This window comes from Clavelina lepadiformis, chromosome 8 (genome assembly GCF_947623445.1).
Source record: "Clavelina lepadiformis chromosome 8, kaClaLepa1.1, whole genome shotgun sequence".
Lineage (NCBI taxonomy): Eukaryota > Metazoa > Chordata > Ascidiacea > Aplousobranchia > Clavelinidae > Clavelina > Clavelina lepadiformis.
Window position 1 is genome coordinate 17,612,865 of NC_135247.1, and position 20,674 is coordinate 17,633,538.

The following is a 20,674-nucleotide window of genomic DNA, read 5'->3' on the forward strand; positions in this document are numbered from 1 at the left end:
GAAAATTTTGGCGTGACCGTGTGCACGGAAGCCTAATATATTTGTTTATTTATTATTAACTGGTTTTCAAAGAACCAGCTTTTCTTTGTTTATTTATTATAAATCGGTGTTTGGCGTGCACGAATCTCACGTGTTTAACTGCAACACTTTCCACTGTGGCTTACTGGTACTTAGGCGTGATAGTAAAAAATTTTGTTAATGAACCTCGTGGGTGCAGGTGCGACACTCTTTACTATGATCTATCGATACATCATTAGACCTACATTATATAGACACCAAATGAGAAGAAGTGCTAGTGATAATGATTAAATATTGAATCGGTAGCCAAGCGGTTAGAACATATAACCCGTAATAATGCGGCATGTGTTTCATGTCTGGAACTCAGTGGCGCTACTGTTCAAATGCTCTTGAACTAGACATAAAAAATATTTTGCTCCTGACCTGATGACGTCATCATCTGTATACTAGACCCCAATAAATAAACAAAGAATAAGTGAATAAACCAGTACACGCCACAATGCAAAAATTTGGGTGTTTGAGTGCACAATCTCTCGTCAGAAACTCCCATAGTTTCCAGCCGGGTTTTTATCTTTGACAAGATTTTACTGCCAGGCTGCATGCCAGACTAGAAAGCTTTTGGTCGAAACCTCGGAGTCTGTGGTGGCGGGACGGCCAAAATTGGAGTTGACCGGAAGCAGGACGGCAAAAATCGGCATGCACAAGGTGCAAAATGGTGTACTACGTGCATTTTCCAGTCTGCAATGAATACCAGCCTTAACATAAATCTTGTGGGCTCTTTTCTGGAGTTAAGGAAACATTTGGGTGCGCCAAGCACGGTCTTGAAAAACCTTGACGGTTTAATACCGTATGATTCCTAACCGAGAGGAGCATTACCCAGTATTTCCTACCCTATGCAGTCAAACTTGCAAAACTCTACTACTGTCAAGTCCAAACTGTTAAGTGACACACACACAACAAGCTAAGACTAAAGCATCACTCCACTACATCGGGTCTCAGCAAACAAAAGACGAATCACGACTCTGAGCTCTTCTTTCCAGGTTGCTTACTTGTCTATAGACATCACATTTAATTTTGGCCAAACAGGAGGGAGGGAGAGAGAGAGTTTATTTCACCACACAAAAACAAACCAAAAAGTATCATAACACAATTAATTGTTGTGGGGCAGCGAAAAGACCTCACGGTCGTCTAGGTCAGCTTCCCCAGTATCTGTTGCAAAAAAAAGTTTAAAAAATGGATAAAAAACTGAAACTTAGCTAATTAAAACAAAAGAGAAAATAGAAGCACACCAGGAGAAAAATATAATTTAATAACCTGGTTGACTTTTTGGTTTTGTTTTTATTTTTCTTACCACGAGTTATGCATTTTTTTAAAATGGCAAAAATACCTTGCTTCACATGAAGTTAAGGTAGGCGATAACACACTACAGAACAAACCGTACCTGTATTCTACTGAAAGTTGGTTTTTCTCGGGCAGAACATCTGATTCATTGCAAATATCAGCAGCACGAAAAAAAGCAAAAACGCTTCTATGAAGTATATTTTGACGTTGTTAGTAGTGGTGACAAAAATACAGACATTCGAAAAGAGTTTAAGGAAAATTATTAAAATTATGGAATTAGCGGGTTATGCTTAATTAAACATTATGGTGTCATAATAATAGTATTTGGCAGTTCAAAGAAGATTTAAAAATACATCAGACATTATAGCCTATCTTTTTCTCTGCTAAACACGTGCTAGATTAATTTTATATTTTAGTTGTTTTTTTTCAGATAAATTAGTAATCTTGGCCTGAAAATGAGCAAAAACAATTGTTTCTGTGCAAAAAGTCCAAATAATGTTATTAACAAATGAAAGCAACGCAGAACATAAGATTGTAGCGGCCTGGGTGGCATTTTTAATACCATTACGTCATTTCTTGGAAAAGTATTTTTTAGTTATTGATTGAAGTTAATGAAATTGTTTTTTGATAACACTTCAGCTATCGTTTGATATTTGGAAACTTGCTCTGAATAACTTCGTGTGAACATTCCTTTTAGTACATTCCCAGGTTGTTTCCAGCACCTTGGCTGATAAGAAATCTATATAAGAAATGCCCGCTTCTTAACTTTGTACTGATTATTATTTATCTATGTGTCAGCTTTAACTACATGTATCTCACATTAATTATTATCAACACATTGTTTTCCTCGCTTCACATGTTATGAAATGCTGCGTTTTTCTTGTCGAACATTTTAACTCCCATCGCTTTCACGTTGCATTAGCTTGCACTTCTACCAGCAAGCAGATTTAGTCGAGTGGATCATCGAGATAGAAAGCGTTAACTGGTTGAATCAACGAAATCAAAAGACGAGCTGTCTATGCTACTTATGGTGATTGCAACTCAATAGACATCTTATAAGCAGTATTATTGCTTATGTTCTTGGTTATTTGTAATATTGAGAAAGTGTACAGCTCCTACAATAAAAACCGTTTGTTGTATTTTAAATATTTTGTTGTAATATTTAAACCTTTCGGCTGACGAAAGATTAGAGTATTCCAACCGCACGCAACAATAGAGTCAGATAATTCAATAGGTAAAGTTAAACGAAGATACCCTTATAAGTTAAGATAAGTGAAAGTGCTCTTCAAGATCAGTCTTAATCGGGCCTCATGTCGGGTGACGGTGTAATGTATTGTATTGTTTGTATTTAGCCATTCACTGTGGGGTACAAAATGGATGGTGCAAACGTTGGAAATGGTCAAACAATCAATTAATGGAAAAAGCGACAAAGTCCAGAGGGCTTAAAACGTTAAAGAAGTAAGATAACTGGTACTACAACGATGAAAGGTTAGCACGTACACTAAACCTAAAATTTTCATATACAGTAGTCATATAGTGGCATATTAAACCGATTAGATGGCTTAGTCAAGTGCATAGAGCGCTTGCTAAATGTAGGTCTGGAGTTCGTCACTGTGCCGGGTCACCCACGACTTGAAATTGGTACTTGCCACCTTCTAGCCTGCCTCTCGGAGTAAAGTCGGACCAAGACTCAAACACACAGAGCAACAAGTGAACTAGCCCCCTCATATGGCTGTCACTGCGTGTTTCTGTGTGGTTTCGACTTTCGAGACAACGGAAACAGAGTTGGGCACCGAACGATGTGTCTTCTCGGAAAGCGGAAAAGAGCTTTCTCATATCCTGCATCTGTAACACAAAACCAGCCTTTTACAATGTACATATCATATAAGTTAAGCTATGTTCTGCCAATATAGCAGCTCAATAATATTGAGGTTTTCAATAGCTGTGCCACAGATATTTTAGAATGAGTTAAAAATGTTTATCAAGGCTCCACCATGAAAGGAATTGATCGAAATATAATGGTAGAAAATATGACTTAATACAAATTGATTATTTCACTGTAGGCAGGTCCCGCAGCCAGCTGTTGAAAATGGGTGGGTAAGTTAGGAGAATGGGTAGGGCTACGCAAAAAGTCAATTAAAGCTATTTAAGGTTTTATTGGAGTCAGATTTAGATTAGAAGGAAGATTAAGGTTACTATTTGTTATTTGATGTTATAGGTTCATAAGAAACAGTGAAAAATAGTTCTGAATGTATGACTTTGCGGTAAAAAAACTTTTGGCCACACCTGAGTGTACTAACTCAGTTTATATGTTAATTAAGCTCAAGCATAGACGTTATGGATTCAAATGGCCGCTTTTTGGTATACTGGTGTCCGAAGTTAACATAGAGGTTTTTTGCACATTGCATGTAAAACACTGACTTAATCGCTTTCCTGGTTTCTCAGCGCCTACCGAAGCCATAGGCACAAGATGTAGTAATAGTTGGTTTTGTATTTTCGATGATTGATAACGCTTTTTGTATTATCTGAAGGAGCTAAGTCATCGCTAATGAATCTGTTGAAGTTATAGTTGGGATTCAAGAATATTTACAGTAAAAACAGCAGGAAAACTTGCATTCGCATTTCCGGATATGTTATCGAATATGAAAGTGACGAAGGGAGTGTTAGGGCGCTCGTTCAACCGCGTTGTATTATTCTGACTATCACGAAGAAGACCAGAATATATGAATATTTAAAACGAAATGTCAAAGCGAATGCATTGCTGAATGCTGATCGAGCACTGAAACCGAGCGCATGGACTACTTGTCTGCGTAAAACTTACATTCACTTGAATTAAACTGAATAATCGTTTGATGCTCTCAACTATCGGTTTGAGCCAGAATAAACAAACAGCAACTACACCTACCAAAGAGTGTATGAATGCGAAAGATGAAAATGCGATCGAACCATGCCATTTTCAACCAAGACCTTGGCACTTACATAGCACAGTTTTAACGGGTTTCCTAAAAGAAGAAAGTTTAATAGATTCCTCATCTTGTACAAAGCGTACACAAAAGTAATTTGAAACCCCTTCCAACAGAATGGTTTGTTTGGTTGAAAGCGAGATAGAGGTACAAAATGGCGCGTTCTGTTAAAAAGTGCTTGGTATTGGTTTACGTTTAACGTAAACACTGACGCTCTGTGATGGTTAATGGAGGGAGCTGCTTTCCGTTGTTCAATACAATCAGTTTTTGATAAGAAACCTTACGATGAGTTTTTAATTACTCACGTTAGGCTTAGGCACATTTTTTGTCATAAAAGTATAATATACGGAGTGTAGTCTAGCATGGAGACTTTGTTAGTATAGTATAGAGCAGGGATGTCCAACCTGCGGCCCGCCTGAGATTTTTGTGCGGCCCGCTAGTCATTTTCACTCCAAAAGTATGTACTTTATGCACCCATTTTTCTTGAAATTTAATAGGTTCTGCGGCCCATTGAATTATTTCAAGTGACAATGCGGCCCACTATAATAAAAGGTTGGACATCCTTGGTATAGAGTGTCTTATTAAAATATGAATTTGCTTTACAACAAACGTTATCCAGAAATTGTTTGGACAGTTTACCGGTTTTCGCATTTTTGACAGTTAAGAATAAAAACTGTGATTACGTTTAATTTGTCTCTTCCCAATAGGAAGACATATTAACACTAGAACGACCGCACTTTTAAACTACCTAGAATGACCAAGTGCGTCAATTGACGCATAATACACATAAAATACAAATCGTTCATTTATTTAGTAAGAAAAACATCTTTGAAGCCTTCTCTGTCTTTTCTCCATCTAAATGTTCACTGCTCGCGAGCACGTGCTACTTTCGAAAAAAATCGCTGACTGAGCCCGAATTTCTTCAGTGAATTAGGACGCCGGACAGAAATTTTGCCCAATTTTCGTTTGACCTCACCATGCTCAATTATACCTCAGACAATGTTCATTATCATTGTTCCATTTTGTCACGTTGTAATGATTCTGGAGACTGGAATCACAACTTCCGTAAACTTAATGTGAAATTTTAAGCTATGTGCGTCAATTGACGCGCTTTGTAGTTCGAGGTAGACATATTCTTAAATTCGGCGTTTTAATCATAAAACCTGCCAAAGTCAGACAAACTGAGCACTGTAAGAAACAAATAATTGTCAAGAAGTTTCAGCAGAAAAAGATGATGCCGAGTGGAGGTACAAGAAATGAAATGCTTGAAATGCTTCTGTAATGAAATGATTGTTTATCGTTCCTTAGCCTGTAAGGGCGATCACTTCAATTACAATGTTTCTCTGTTGAATTGTTTAATGTCCTCGATGGTAAATGAGTCTCAGGTCGTTGTTTCGCTTTTCTTAATCTTAGAATTAATTGTACACCATGACAACTGTATAAACTGATTATATTGTTTCTTGTTTAAACGATTACATTAAATAAGACATTGGGACAGCTACATAATAAAGTCGACCACTTTCTAGGGTTAACTTAGTAGACTGTGACGCAATGAATAGCTATATATGAATAACTCACTTCACGATTTATAACGATACACAGGAAGTCATGCATAGGCGACACGTAACGCAATGCTTTGCTTTGCCGATTTCCGTATTCTATGCGGCATTCGATTTGCAAGCAATTTTATAATATCATCACACTTCAATTGACTAGCTTGGTCGTTCTAGTGTTAAAAAAATAAGACATGTTCCGGTGCATGTGACGTTCCTATGTGCCTATGCGCATGTGACGTCGATGTGGATTACTTTGTTATTGTTTTGGCGATAGCTGGTTGCAGGTCTAGGCTAAGTTGTAAATTTGGTGTGGGTTTCAATTTTTGGTATTTTGGAGTATTTGTCCTAAAATTTTAACCTCAAAACTTGCTGTAAAGTTTAGGTGGTTGTTATAGAAATTTTAGTACAAGGATTCTGTCCAAATTGACACTGTAGGCGGTCCTAGCCCAGGTCTCATTGCTAAACGCTACTTTGCATTGAAAAGCCTACCTCTTTGAATTGGGACATGACTCCCTAAAGTTCAAACCGCCACAGTCTAAGTAGTGGATTAGCTTGCTTAAAACAAGTAGTAGGCTATTACAACTGTTGATGAGCCGTTGGTTTTGTTGTGAATGCCTGAATGAAGATGAATGAATTTGTGAAATTCAACCAGACAATCTGAGCTGGTTGTTCTCGGCTACTATTCAGCTTGACAAACGGTTGAGAGTGATTAAATAAACAGAAAATACAATCAGCGTTGCCCACTTGTTAGAAAGGAGCTTTATAGAGCGGCTTGTGTATTTATGGTATATCTATCATTATTGCAAAGCTATTTACAGAACCAAAATTATAGCTTTGTATCAACAGCATCGAGCTCTATGGGAGGTGAATCGATTTCATTACAGCAACGGTTCTTAATCTTTTTTTGCCGCGACCCAAAGTCTTATCTATGGGAGCGTTAGCTACCCAAGTTGAACTTTGAGTGTATTATACTGTACTTATTTTGGAGGCCTCCCGCATATTGTATAGAATAGAACAGATATAGAAATACTTACTTTCAGTGTCGTAGCCAGGACCCAATCGCGACCCATTTTCGAAGGCTCCGCTACCCATGCTTGGGTCGCGAAGCAGGGATTAAGAACTACTGCATTACAGTGATTTTCATTTTTTCGGCATTACTTCCCACACAACAAGTCGTTTAGTATCAAAAGATTCATTGAGAGATATATTGTACATACGCTTTTCAACTTGAACAGAAAACCGCGAAGTGAAAGATAGAGTTCATTCAGTTTTGTATGTAGAACGAATTACTTTTAACTTCTTTGTAACGAGACTCACTGGCCAATAGGACAAGCGTTGTTCACAATCAAAATTGTGGCAGCCTCTACAAGTTTCTATACATATTGAGTTCACAGTGTGGAAAAAGATAAACCTTTGACAAAGCTTGTGACGGTTAGTAAGGAGTCTATAAGATCACTTTTAATCAGCTCTTCGAGCAGTACTCCGAGTTGAATTTATAAAACTTCTATTTTCTCACTCGGTATTGTCGGATCAGAAGCAAAGTTGTTAAAGATGGCTCGCAATGATGAAAACCCTTGGTTTGTACCTATGGGCGCTTTGCCTGGCTAAGCAAAACCGGAATTGGACTGTAATATAGTTTAATCAGTGGTGGGATTCAAATATTTTAACATCCGGTCCTCTCACTACCAGCATGTCATATTGACCCGGAGCCGATATGTATACATTTAGATACGCTTGTTAACAACCGGTTCGCGGAGGTCATTAAATTTCGCACGAACAAGTCTTGTTGTTATGTGCCTGTATATAAACCGACGGGTTATTACGAGTTTGTAAATGTCTGCAAAGTTTACGATCAAAACACACCGATATCCATATCAAAACGGATAAAAGCGTTTCAAAATAGCGTCAGAATGAATAGTTGTCGAGTATTTTAATATTACTAATAGTTTTAGGCTTTATTTTTTGCTGAAAGATTACTTGCAGGGTTACACATGAATGGACAGTAACTTAGAGGACAAGAGAAAGCTACAGCCACAATGCAATATGATTAATTAGGCAAAGTAAATGCTTAATGTTTTATGTTCACAGGGTTGAAGTCAGTTTTGCTATGTATTGTATTTTTATGTCATAAATCTTCCTATGCTGGCGTTGTTACACGTTAGGTAGCTTGCAGCATGTTGGTCAAAAAGAAACTAATTCTTTGGATCTTCTTGACGCTTGTAATGTACAGCTTATTTGCGACCTCCTACGACAAATATATATTCGACAACCTGCAAGTTTTAAATACCAAATGGAAAACCCACAAAAACTACAATTCAAACTATAAAAACATGTTTTATTTTGATAATGACGATTTCAACAGGTAAGCAAATATATTTTAAAAACTTTTGAAAAAAACTAGACTATGATAATTTACACCTTTACGAATTGTTATCATGTCATTTCATTATAAAAATAATTTCAAAGTCTAAAGGAGTAACAACTTTCCGTAAAGTTTCAGCCAAAGCACAGATAAGGATGTTTTCTGGCAGCCAGCGCTTGTTACCCAAGTGTTGGTTTGATTTTGAATTTCATTGTATCGTTCCAGGAACTCGAGGAAGCTAATTTTAACGTGGGAGCCCCCTTTCGGTGCCATGGCTCAAAATCCCCGGCACTGTGATGGTTGTTACCTGACGTACGACAAAGGAACAGCTTCTAAAGCGGATGCGATTGTATTTCATTTCGCTGAAACCTGGGATTCTCCGCACATTTTACCTTGGAAAGATAGAAATCCGAAGCAAAGGTGACCAAAAGTAGATAAAGTTTTTAGACGGAAAAGTAAATGGTTCGACGTCTAGTACTGGGAATTGTAACTTAATTTAAGCGGGTTGTATTTGTATCAAGCACAAATAAAAAGTAGGTTTTGGTTTTATAATGTCTACGCTTGTTTTTATATTTGTTTTGACGCGTTTTTATTGTTTTCAGATGGGTTTGGTACTGCCAGGAACCTCCATGGAATGTTCGTTACGTCATGCAAAAAACTCTCACGCCTTTAAATGGGGTTTTTAATTGGACGATGACGTATAGGACAGATTCGGATATTCTTGCATCTTATTCACTCTCACACAAACCAATAAAGAAGTAAATCATCTAATTCAACGTTTCATAACATTGTTGAATATTGTCACATATAAATTTATGAATAGCACAGTTTTGCGAAACCGCACTGTTTCTATAGAACAATAGCAGAGATGATTGAAGGCAAAACAGCACCAGCGCTGGCTGCCTGGGTGGTGTCAAACTGCGCTGCTTCTGTTCGAAAAGATTTCGTTGATAAACTCACTCGATATATCTCCACTGACATTTATGGAAAATGCTCGGGGAATTACCTATGTAGAGATTCAGCTTGCAGAAACCAAGTTTTATCCAAGTATGTTGATGATAGCATAAACAACTAGCAATTTCAATAAGGAAATCTTTACCGCTTGGCACTAATTGATAAACATTTTTGAACATTGTTTCCAAACCTAATTATCACAGATATAAGTTTTATTTTGCCTTGGAAAACTCACAATGCAAGGATTACATCACGGAAAAGTTTTGGAATATGGCTCTTGAAAGTAAAAGCGTGCCCGTTGTTATGGGACCGAGTCGCGAGGATTACGAGCTCGTAGCGCCGCCGAATTCCTTTATTCATGTCGATGATTTTGATTCCGTGGAATCTTTAGCGGAATATCTTAAGTTACTGGACGAAAATGACTTGTTGTACGGAGAATACCTGCGATGGGCTTCGACTACTGAGAGCAAAACTGACTGGACGACCGACACAAGGAAGGTGGAGGAACTGATCAAAAGAGGTGCCAAAGGGCTGGCATTCAGTAAATTAATAAACCATAGTCAGCACGTGTGTTCTTTGTGCGAAAAATTAAACCGAGAACCACCAGATAAAATTGAAGTTGTGGAAAACCTCGACACTTGGTGGTACGGTGATGATTATGACGTAAACAAGGATTCGTTTTCAGTTTGTCGGCCACAGTCAGGTCCCAGTGGCTTCCCACTGAGAAAATTTGTAACCTTAGCATATAGTGCGATTTTTTGGTTTCTTGCCATTCTACTGACGTGGTATTTGTTCAAGCGAAAAATTTTAATTTTCAAATAACAATCAAGAAAAAAATTGGCAAAAAAACCTTTGAGTTTTCCGGATGCAAGAGTTTTTGACTTTTGGAAAAACGATCTTTACAGTTCTTCGTTAAGAGTTTTATTTTCTTAAAAATCGAAATGCGTGTATAATGTAGGCTACACTGCAAATGTAAACCCCCCTAAATACGCAAGTACACTCGCAACGTTAATTGCCTGGAAAACGTGTAATGGATTTACTTTTAATGCAAGTGAATAAAAGTGTTATTGTATTTTTAAAAAGTTTTAAAACGGTTTCAGTATTAAATGAGTATTGCCAAAAAGGAGGACACTATGGTATTGCGTCCTTGGAGGACAATTGAGTTATGGCGATTGTAATAATTTATATAATTTACGTTTTTATAAGCGATTGTTTCTTCTCCAGTTAGATGAAATGTAATATTAAGAAAGCTGTACTATCTTCTATCTATCATTCAAACGCTTAATTCCTAAACCGACATATTTGACACAGTATACGAGTGTTTTTAAGTGGCGTCATATATTTAGAGTGTATGAATTTAGATGATACTTGTGGTAAAGAATCTCGGTGACGTAGAATATGTTAGATTTTTAGTTATTACTATAAAATACTATGTACACGTAGCATGACGTGAATAACGATGTGTCTTTCCCTGATTGGCTGAGCATAGCGATATAAAAACTAAGGCTTTGTTGAAAGCGAATTCTCTTTTCCCTTCTCGCTTATTCATCATTCAATACAAGACAATAACTCTACTCTGATTTTGATATGGATATGAAATTGCTTCTGATGTAATTACGACTATATTTTGAAACATAAGAATTTGGACTTTATGAAGGTTGTGCTAACTTAAAGAAACAACCAGAGATAGCATAAACAACGGTGTCAAAAATGAATTGGTCAAGGATTTCTAAAGGAAAGACTAAAGCGTTTGGCTTTAGTTCAACTAAAACAATCAACTTTGCCATCCCCATAGAGTCTTGATGGAAAAGGAAGACGTTTGGAAAATGTACCACAGGCCTACTAAGTTTTCAGTAGTATGAAGGCTATAGTGATTTGGCTAGTACGATGTTGATACGCGTATAACTGCACTTTTTGCCTTGAGGTGCAAATTCTACTGAACAACAATACACAGCTCATTTGTATATTTACTAGGCTACCTCACAGTCTAATACCTAATTCTAAACCTAATACCTAAACTAATCTAATACTACAAAAATTCAAAGTCCAACTTATTGACTAACCTATTCGGAAACTTGGATGAGTTTTCATGTAAGCGGTTACATCAACAAAGATTTCTTTCGATTGCTTCGGCTAACCTTGTATAGCCTATACTGCATGTGCTTTTGGCCTAGTACTTTCCTTTTGTACCATATCATTTCCCAAAAAAGCGACAGCCATGACCGGTGTGTAGCATAGTTGTGAAACCACAAACCACAGCAAACGGTTTCAAGGCAGAGCATTTATGTTGGTTAACAATTCGCATTTTACTACAACTGTACCGTACCGTACCGATATAGGTTGTCCATACCGTACACAAACTGTACCGTCATCGACATAGCCAACTTCATCCTGCATCAGAAAGTTTGCAGTGACCGCCTGGCAAAATGCTTTTTTGCCAGAATTCAACTTTCATTTGCGTAATAATCACTATTGTTATTAGAGTGCAATGATGGAATGTTATCACCACACTGTAAGTACACCAGTCAACTCCTGGGCTCTGGCTGAATACTGAAGTTGCCACTGCATAGGCAATTCCATTTTGGTGCACTATAAGCTATAACTATACTTAAAGCCATTGTTTTTATACCAGTAAATTTACCTATGTTTCTTCAGGATAGCATGCGCTCAAAGTCCAACACATTGCTGCTTTATTTATCAATTGCGTAGGACTCATAAGCACAGATAACAAAATATTCTAAATAAGAAGAATCTACTTAAACTTCCCTTGAAGTGTTTGTGTGTTGTTACTGTTGTATCCGGGGTAGTGCCAACTGCCAACTAGTAACTTCCCGCCAAATATTCCCACCCCTCTTTGTGACGTAATAGATTCATTGTCTCATAAAGGATTAGACCAGTCATTAGACTAAGCAGAAGACGTGCGCCTGCGCAGTGGGAACTTCGGTAGATCCTGCTCTCGGTTATTTTAGCCAATTATTTATTGTAGAAGACAAAAGGAATGAAATTGCATAGGTGCTGTCAATTGTATTCAGTGGCTGAATACCTTTAGGCTACATAACATAAATATTGTTTATTTCATGGTTCAACTTACTCTCTGGAACAGCAGCTAATGTACCAAAGAAACTATGATGTAGCCTATATATATACTGTATAACATATAATGCAGTGTAGCCTACATTATACACGCATTTCGATTTTTAAGAAAATAAAACTCTTAACGAAGAACTGTAAAGATCGTTTTTCCAAAAGTCAAAAACTCTTGCATCCGGAAAACTCAAAGGTTTTTTTGCCAATTTTTTTCTTGATTGTTATTTGAAAATTAAAATTTTTCGCTTGAACAAATACCACGTCAGTAGACTGGCAAGAAACCAAAAAATCGCACTATATGCTAAGGTTACAAATTTTCTCAGTGGGAAGCCACTGGGACCTGACTGTGGCCGACAAACTGAAAACGAATCCTTGTTTACGTCATAATCATCACCGTACCACCAAGTGTCGAGGTTTTCCACAACTTCAATTTTATCTGGTGGTTCTCGGTTTAATTTTTCGCACAAGGAACACACGTGCTGACTATGGTTTGTTAATTTACTGAATGCCAACCCTTTGGCACCTCTTTTGATCAGTTCCTCCACCTTCCTTGTGTCGGTCGTCCAGTCAGTTTTGCTCTCAGTAGCCGAAGCCCATCGCAGGTATTCTCCGTACAACGTGTCATTTTTGTCCAGTAACTTAAGATATTCCGCTAAAGATTCCACGGAATCAAAATCATCGACGTGAATAAAGGAATTCGGCGGCGCTACGAGCTCGTAATCCTCGCGACTCGGTCCCATAACAACGGGCACGCTTTTACTTTCAAGAGCCATATTCCAAAACTTTTCCGTGATGTAATCCTTGCATTGTGAGTTTTCCAAGGCAAAATAAAACTTATATCTGTGATAAATAGGTTTGAAAACAATGTTCAAAAATGTTTATCAATTAGTGCCAAGCGGTAAAGATTTCCTTATTGAAATTGCTAGTTGTTTATGCTATCATCAACATACTTGGATAAAACTTGGTTTCTGCAAACCGAATCTCTACATAGGTAATTCCCCGAGCATTTTCCATAAATGTCAATGGAGATATATCGAGTGAGTTTATCTACGAAATCTTTTCGAACAGAAGCAGCGCAGTTTGACACCACCCAGGCAGCCAGCGCTGGTGCTGTTTTGCCTTCAATCATCTCTGCTATTGTTCTATAGAAACAGTGCGGTTTCGCAAAACTGTGCTATTCATAAATTTATATGTGACAATATTCAACAATGTTATGAAACGGTGAGTTAGATGATTTACTTGTTTATTGGTTTGTGTGAGATTGAATAAGATGCAAGAATATCCGAATCTGTCCTATACGTCATCGTCCAATTAAAAACCCCATTTAAAGGCGTGAGAGTTTTTTGCATGACGTAACGAACATTCCATGGAGGTTCCTGGCAGTACCAAACCCATCTGAAAACAATAAAAACGCGTCAGAACAAATATAAAAACAAGCGTAGACATTATAAAACCAAAACCTACTTTTTATTTGTGCTTGATACAGATACAACCCGCTTAACTTAAGTTACAATGCCCAGTACCAGACCTCGAACCATTTACTTTTCCGTTTAAAAACTTTATCTACTTTTGGTCACCTTTGCTTCGGATTTCTATCTTTCCAAGGTAAAATGTGCGGAGAATCCCAGGTTTCAGCGAAATGAAATACAATCGCATCCGCTTTAGACGCTGTTCCTTTGTCGTACGTCAGGTAACAACCATCGCAGTGCCGGGGATTTTGAGCCATGGCACCAAAAGGAGGCTCCCATATTAAAATTAGCTTCCTCGAGTCCCTGGAACGATACAATGAAATTCAAAATCAAACCAACACTTGGGTAACAAGCACTGGCTGCCAGAAAACATCCTTATCTGTGCTTTGCCCGAAACTTTACGGAAAGTTGTTACTCCTTTAGACTTTGAAGTTATTTTTATAATCAAATGACATGAAAACAATTCATAAAGGTGTAAATTATCAAAGTCTAGTTTTTTTTCAAAAGCTTTTAGAATATGTTCGCTTACCTGTTGAAATCGTCATTATCAAAATAAAACATATTTTTATAGTTCGAATTGTAGTTTTTGTGGGTTTTCCATTTGGTCTTTAAAACTTGCAGGTTGTCGAATATATATTTGTCGTAGGAGGCCGCAAACAAGCTGTACATTACAAGCGTCAAGAAGATCCAAAGAAATAGTTTCTTTTTGACCAACATGCTGTAAACTACCTAACGTGTAACAACGCCAGCATAGGAAGATTTATGACATAAAAACCAAAACATAGTAAAACCGACTTCGATGCTGCTATAAAACAAAACCTTAAACTTTTACTTTGAATGTCCATTAACATCGCGCTACATGTCTGACTTGCGTTACTCCGCTGTGTTGTGCCAGTGTTGGGTTTGTATTCGCCTGACTGCAACCTGTATTTTAAAAGTTACACTAATTCGTTCAAAATAAACTTGATCGGACAAAGCAGAGGTAAATGCAAAAACACGTGGAACTTAAACCTTAAAATTATTTCGTGGTCAAGCAAAGTTGTACTTCTCGCAAGAACACGAGTGCTTTACTAACACAGGTTTGTTGTCTTTACTAACCAAAAATCCGAGACGCCTTGCGATTTTCTTTTGCCGATAACTACTTAACGACCAATTATTTTTCAAAAAATATTTTACCAAATGTTCAGTTAATAGTGTTCTTTCGTATAAGACCAACTTGTTTTTGGACTTGCTCCTCACTGTGATTTAAACGCCAGACATCTAGCTTGTTGTTTGCATACAGCGACGTCATTATGGCCTCTGTCATAAAAAGCTGCGATACATTCTCGGCGATAGCTGATTAACAAATTAACAATTCAATATTTAAAAAAAAAATCTTTCTTCAGCTGTGTCCTTACCGACAATTCTTCTTTGATGACTAATTTGTCTTAGCACCTACCTCTCCCTTAGAGCATGAAATTCGTTTAAACTGAACAAGTCTGTTAACGATGTTTGACATCATCGTGACATTGTTTTGATACGCTCCATCCATTGCTGTACACCTGTACTGTAACAGCAAGATATTTATCTGAATCCTGGAATACGAATGTTGGCGCACACGGTGGAACCAAGCACGTGATTATTTCCGTGTTGATCTGAAGATCAGTCATAGTTGGAGCAAAAGCTCCCAAGTTTACTTTAACGATGGTGTTAGTCGCGAACCAGATGTGTGCCGAATCGTGTTTTTGGATTCGGGAGAAATCGAATTATTTCGGCTGTATCATGCAATCTAGTATTGCAAGTATATTTAGGTGCTTTAACCCGATTCGGCGGAATTATACAGGCTTACTGAAAATTCGTTGTTCCTCAAGTGTTAACCCGCCGACCAAAACCTGGACTTAAACGTATGAGTCGCTCGCTCTGGTTCAGCCTACTTGAAAATATAGGCGCATCTGACACTAGTATACGATGCGCAGGTAAAACTGCAACCATCCAGTTCGGTGCATGTTTGCTACCTTACACTCAGCGTAAAAATATAAAGACTATGTCAGAATGTTCGGCTCAACGCTGGGCTAAACCAGAAAAGGCTAATTAAAAAGCAACTAATTCTGCATCCACTCCGCGTCAGTTGTCACTAGATTCGTTGAAAGTTTAGCCGTTTTTTTCTTCCCTATGCACATGTTGAAAACTTATCTGTGCACACTGTGAACGCTGAATAACGGTAAATGAATTTGTTAAGCAAACAATCGTGAAATTTCACTATGAGTAGCTTAACAAAAGGGGTCTGTGCTTGAGTAAATAGAAAACTCAAACAAACTATCCCACATTTTAAGCAGTGATGAATGGGTAAGACGAGTGGCTATTGACTATAAGTATATCAAAAGACTTTATTAAGAGAAATTAATTTATATAGCTATTTGGTTTACAATAGAATACTCTAACTTTTTGCCGGCCGAAATATTTTGATATTACATCAGAAATAGCTTACAAGAAAAGGTTTTATTATAGGTGCTGTACACTTTCTCTATATTACGAATAACCAAGAACATAAGTAATGCTACTGCTTATAAGATAGCTATTGTCTATTAAACAGAAAGTTGTTGCACTAAGCAAATGTGGCAATTCTGTGCTTTTTCCCCTCTGTGACAGCGATGCTGTCTTGCCCTATCCCTATCCCTATCATATCATAAGCCCTATCATAAGCAAGCTAATTCCTATCTAACGTAGAAGCTACAGCCGCCATAAACGGACAACAGTTAGGCTGTCATAAATCAAGCAATGACTCGTGACTTAAAAATTGATTGAAAAATTTGATTAATGGAAAAAATTGATTGATTTAACGTGACTCGAGTCATCACAACACTGGTCTATATATACCAGCAACTATTTCTTCAAAACGGAATTCGAGGCTGTGCATGAACGCATTAGCAACTTCATATTCAGCAGCAAAGCCTAGTACTGTATATGCACCGTTTTCCATTAAGACAAAGCTGGTCTTACCATACGTCCAGCGAAACCAAGGTGCAGTGACTGCGATGTGCAAAGGACAACGTAATTTCACCATTATCTGATAGACTTTAAAGTCGAGACCCATCACTCGAGCAATGATGGTATCAGTAGGTCTAAATATTCTGATAACATCACTGCCGCCGTACTGAAGGCAGCTCTTGCAACGGCCAGAATTGACAAACCGGGTAAAGTGGACATGCTATCAGCGAATACTCCGCAACTAGGAGAAAAGCGACAGCTAATAGAAAGAGGCGCAAAACATTAAATACTGTGAAACCATTAGACAACGCATGACAAATCGCATCAGGAACTTCGATGAAGAACAACCGTTAAAGGCTTTTGAGGAAAACAAAAATCTGAAAAGTGAAGACCAAAAAAATCGAGTTCTGGCAGACATAATATCATTGCCCTGTCGGACGAAATGGTGAATTTACCTATAACCTTAACACACTCACCACGTTGTACCGCTCCAGACAGCCCCAAGAAGCATCAGCAGTTCAACCCCGCTTCCTGTGCGTAATTATCAAGAGACTTAATAGCAATACAGCTTCAGATGAAAACAACATCTTCCCTAACATTTTCCGGAATGGAGGTTTCATTGTGAAGATCTCCACTAAACCGTTCTGCACATATTTATTAAACACGAGCTTCCCATGAACAGCTGGAAGAAGGCGGTAGTTAGCCCGAACCACAGCAACACATTAACATTATCTTTCAAGTCAAGTATTAAACAATTAGAGAGTTGTTAAGTGATACAGACCCGCTACATCACTTCAATTCAGTTCACGTTCATGATAAGTCGCCCGGCTGAAATGTTCTGAATGCAGCAAAAATGCGTCCAGTATGGCCGAGGCCGGCTATATTTAGTAATTGGTCACAAAAGTAAACAACGTACGTAAATACGAAGATACACAACAGCGTAAAGACGGTGAACACGTAGATTGCAACGATCAACCAGTGCATGATGCGAAATAAACGCGCTGGCAGATCTGCCGAGAAATTTTTGCATTCATCAAGTGTAACCCCATGCCCGTAAAGGGTAAAATTAGTCAGCTTTAAAATCCATTTTACGTCACCTAAAGAAGGATTATAATAATGGGAGTTAATATCCATTGCTCTTATTTCACCAATATCTGCGTTACAACTTGCGTAATTGCTTTTCAATAAAAAGTAATAGGATTATTAAGTAGACTCTGCTGTATTAGGATTGTCGCGGCTATAATAACATCATATGACTACACAAAGTGCTTTATGCCGGCATAAAGCCTTCACGCCACAGGGGAAATAATCAGTTTACAACAGGCGATTTTGCAGGCAGAGGATGGTGGAAATAGCCGAAAGCACACTTTGCTTGATTCCACAAGCAAGTGCAAAATGGTACGACCATGACACCTCCTGTTACGTCGATGATGTATCCGATTCATCATGGACCGATACCGACGACGAAAGCAATGAACTTGACTTGAGTTTGGGATCCTATCTACCGTTTGCAAAGCGAAACAAACCAGGGAACGCACACTTGCAATTGCTTCGGTGTGACCTGACGTCGATAAGTGCGAGCCAGATGTTCAAAGATAGAAATGGATCTCTTGACAAGAAAGAAAAAATGACCAAGTTGTGGCTGGATAACATGCCCGTGGAAAAACACACTAACCGGCCAGGTTTAACCGAATCTGAAATTTATGACGCAAACGATTGTAATAAAAGTCTTTATGACGACACAAGAAGCATAAAAGAAGAAGATGTCGGAAAAGGAAATAAATCTGACGAGGAAATGGATAATTGGTGCGTCATCAATTCTACTGGCACCCGCGCCACGCCACAGCGCTGGTTCGTGATTACCATAGTGTTTGCATCTATTCTAGTTAGATCTTTCGTTTCAGTCGTATTCGGCCAAGTCAATGACATTTTTTCTACGTTCTATGACGTACCGCCCGATGCAGCCGACTGGCTTACTAACTCTGGACCTGTTGGCACTCTGCTAGTTATTCCGGCCGTTGCTTACATGGGGAAAAAGAAGACCGATCTGCGGAAACTTTGCCTTTTGATGACCGGCAGCGCGTCGGTTGGTACCTGCCTTCTCACGGCCGCTATGATGAACAGAGAAACGGGTTTTGTTATAGCGATAATTGGACAAACGACAATGGGGGCTAACAATGCAATCGCCATGTCGATAGCTCCCTTAGTAGCTGGCACTTGGTTTCCAGAAAGTGAAGTAGCGACCGCTTTGGGAATATCCTTTATAGCGGTCGGAGTAGGAGATTCTCTTGGCACCTATTTACCACCACTTGTCGTCACATCATCAGGAACCTTCTCGGGCTTCACACCCGAGGAAAGCGTACAGCTCAAGTTGGTGATCATATTTTTGAGCACCGCGCTGGTTTCCATAGCAACGTTCCTCATCGCGGTCGCCTGCTTGGAAGAGCGACCCAACTTCCCTCCTAGCAAGGCCGAGCAAAAACGGCGGAAAGACGAAACTTCAGCGGAGGAGCAAATAGTGTTTTCGCCGCTGATTAGCAAGACTTTCGTCCTAGTTGCCTTCCTCTACGGAATATCTTCCGCCTCCGCCGCCAACAGCGTCGCTTTGCTGTCGTCAATGATGCGTGACACGTTTGGAGTAAGTGGATTCGTCCAAAATATTGACGTCATATCTGGTCAAGTGATGACAACGATGTTTGTTTGTTTCTCTGTGGGACCTCTAGCGGCGGGAAGAGTTCTTGACAAAACAAAACGCCACAGAACAACGGCGCTGGTGGGAATGTTTGGCCTGGCTCTGGGAACAACTGGCGTGACGCTGAGCTTCGCCACGCGCAGAGTTATTCTGGTTTATGTATCCCATGCTCTCCTGGGCTTCTTTATGGGTGTATCGGAGACCACACTGTTTGAAATAGCGTCCGAAGTCACCTATCCTCTCCCTCAGATCCAGTTCTCTAGTGTCCTTGTGGGATCCTGGATGACATTTTTCATCTTCTACCCGGTTGTCGGGAGAATCGCTCTGTCAGTTAAATTAAACATCCTGACGTCGTCTGCTGTGGCATCATTGCTTCCAACCGCATTTTCGATTACGTCATTCCTGATTGCTCTCCTGTTCCTTAAACCTGAACTCAGAAGAAAGAACGCCACGAGTGATGACGTCACACCAAGCGAAAGAACTCCTTTGAATGTTGTTTAATTTGTTAAAATTTTTGAATCTTACTAAAAGCGAAAATAAAATTACTAAAATCTTTGAGATTTGTCAATCAAGACTTTTTCCTTAGATAAAATAAATAATTAAAATAAGTAAATACCGTGGTTCTTTTCAGCACACCCACTGCATTGTGGTATGTTATAGATTATAGAATCTAAGTGCTGCATTTTCTAACAACGATAAAAATGTTTGCGGACATAATTGGCACATTGTCTTGAACAGCAGCAAGTTGTTCAGACTTAAACCCTATGTTGTTATTTTTGTTGCACAATACTATTAATATCATGTTATCATAAACATCATATATTTGCACGACCAAATTTTAAAACACTGCTGTTCCGTGTGTGGTCAGGTTTATGATCTGTTCCTGTATTTCTTAAAGCAAATAAACAATATTCAACAACAGTGATATACCGGTATTGAATACAATGTTATTGTGTTTATAACTTCTGACTCTTAAACGCAATGAAAATGTCACATGTTTCCCAAACGTAATTGATTTATCCTTACAATACTCAATCGGTTTAGCATGACTCAGTCGATTTACATGATCCAGTCAAATCGACGTTCGAGCAGAATTGAAATAAAAACAACATGCTGATTGGGCAACGTTGAAGCATACAAGTGTGGTTTCATCATCGCTGATCAAGTTACAGTAGTCGCAAGCATAAGTTTAAGAAAACATTCCAATATGTTACTGTAGAGAATTTATTCCAGCGATTGTCTTTACTATAAAATGCAAACGTTCC

The 20,674-nt window shown here is 38.5% G+C and overlaps 3 protein-coding genes across 3 annotated transcripts; 2 read left to right on the top strand and 1 right to left on the bottom strand.

Moving 5' to 3' along the window:
- The first annotated feature begins 7,973 nt into the window (after positions 1-7,973).
- Positions 7,974-10,921, top strand: LOC143468880 (alpha-(1,3)-fucosyltransferase 7-like). Its single transcript, XM_076966344.1, has 5 exons — positions 7,974-8,240; positions 8,466-8,660; positions 8,843-8,998; positions 9,096-9,287; positions 9,398-10,921. Exons 1-5 carry the CDS (start codon positions 8,053-8,055, stop codon positions 10,014-10,016), a joined length of 1,350 nt encoding a protein of 449 aa, XP_076822459.1. The 5' UTR covers positions 7,974-8,052; the 3' UTR covers positions 10,017-10,921.
- Positions 10,922-12,249: 1,328 nt separating this feature from the next.
- LOC143469392 (alpha-(1,3)-fucosyltransferase 7-like) lies at positions 12,250-16,776 on the bottom strand. Its single transcript, XM_076967069.1, has 5 exons — positions 14,280-16,776; positions 13,859-14,053; positions 13,521-13,676; positions 13,232-13,423; positions 12,250-13,121 (listed from the first exon to the last, which is right to left on the bottom strand). Exons 1-5 carry the CDS (start codon positions 14,465-14,467, stop codon positions 12,503-12,505), a joined length of 1,350 nt encoding a protein of 449 aa, XP_076823184.1. The 5' UTR covers positions 14,468-16,776; the 3' UTR covers positions 12,250-12,502.
- Positions 16,777-18,034: 1,258 nt separating this feature from the next.
- On the top strand, positions 18,035-20,283 carry LOC143469391 (choline/ethanolamine transporter flvcr2a-like). The gene has a single exon (XM_076967067.1). It carries the CDS (start codon positions 18,060-18,062, stop codon positions 19,908-19,910), a length of 1,851 nt encoding a protein of 616 aa, XP_076823182.1. The 5' UTR covers positions 18,035-18,059; the 3' UTR covers positions 19,911-20,283.
- The last annotated feature ends 391 nt before the right edge of the window (positions 20,284-20,674 follow it).

What these genes read in the sequence shown, in the direction of transcription:
- LOC143469391 (XM_076967067.1), top strand. Translation starts at nt 18,060, where the DNA reads ATGGTGGAAATAGCCGAAAGCACACTTTGCTTGATTCCACAAGCAAGT.
- LOC143469392 (XM_076967069.1), bottom strand. Translation starts at nt 14,467, where the DNA reads ATGTTGGTCAAAAAGAAACTATTTCTTTGGATCTTCTTGACGCTTGTA. An exon ending in TCACACAAACCAATAAACAA is followed by an intron (nt 13,424 to 13,520) that starts GTAAATCATCTA and finishes CTGTTTCTATAG; the next exon opens with AACAATAGCAGAGATGATTG. An exon ending in AGAAACCAAGTTTTATCCAA is followed by an intron (nt 13,122 to 13,231) that starts GTATGTTGATGA and finishes TATTTATCACAG; the next exon opens with ATATAAGTTTTATTTTGCCT.
- LOC143468880 (XM_076966344.1), top strand. Translation starts at nt 8,053, where the DNA reads ATGTTGGTCAAAAAGAAACTAATTCTTTGGATCTTCTTGACGCTTGTA. An exon ending in GATAATGACGATTTCAACAG is followed by an intron (nt 8,241 to 8,465) that starts GTAAGCAAATAT and finishes GTATCGTTCCAG; the next exon opens with GAACTCGAGGAAGCTAATTT. An exon ending in TCACACAAACCAATAAAGAA is followed by an intron (nt 8,999 to 9,095) that starts GTAAATCATCTA and finishes CTGTTTCTATAG; the next exon opens with AACAATAGCAGAGATGATTG.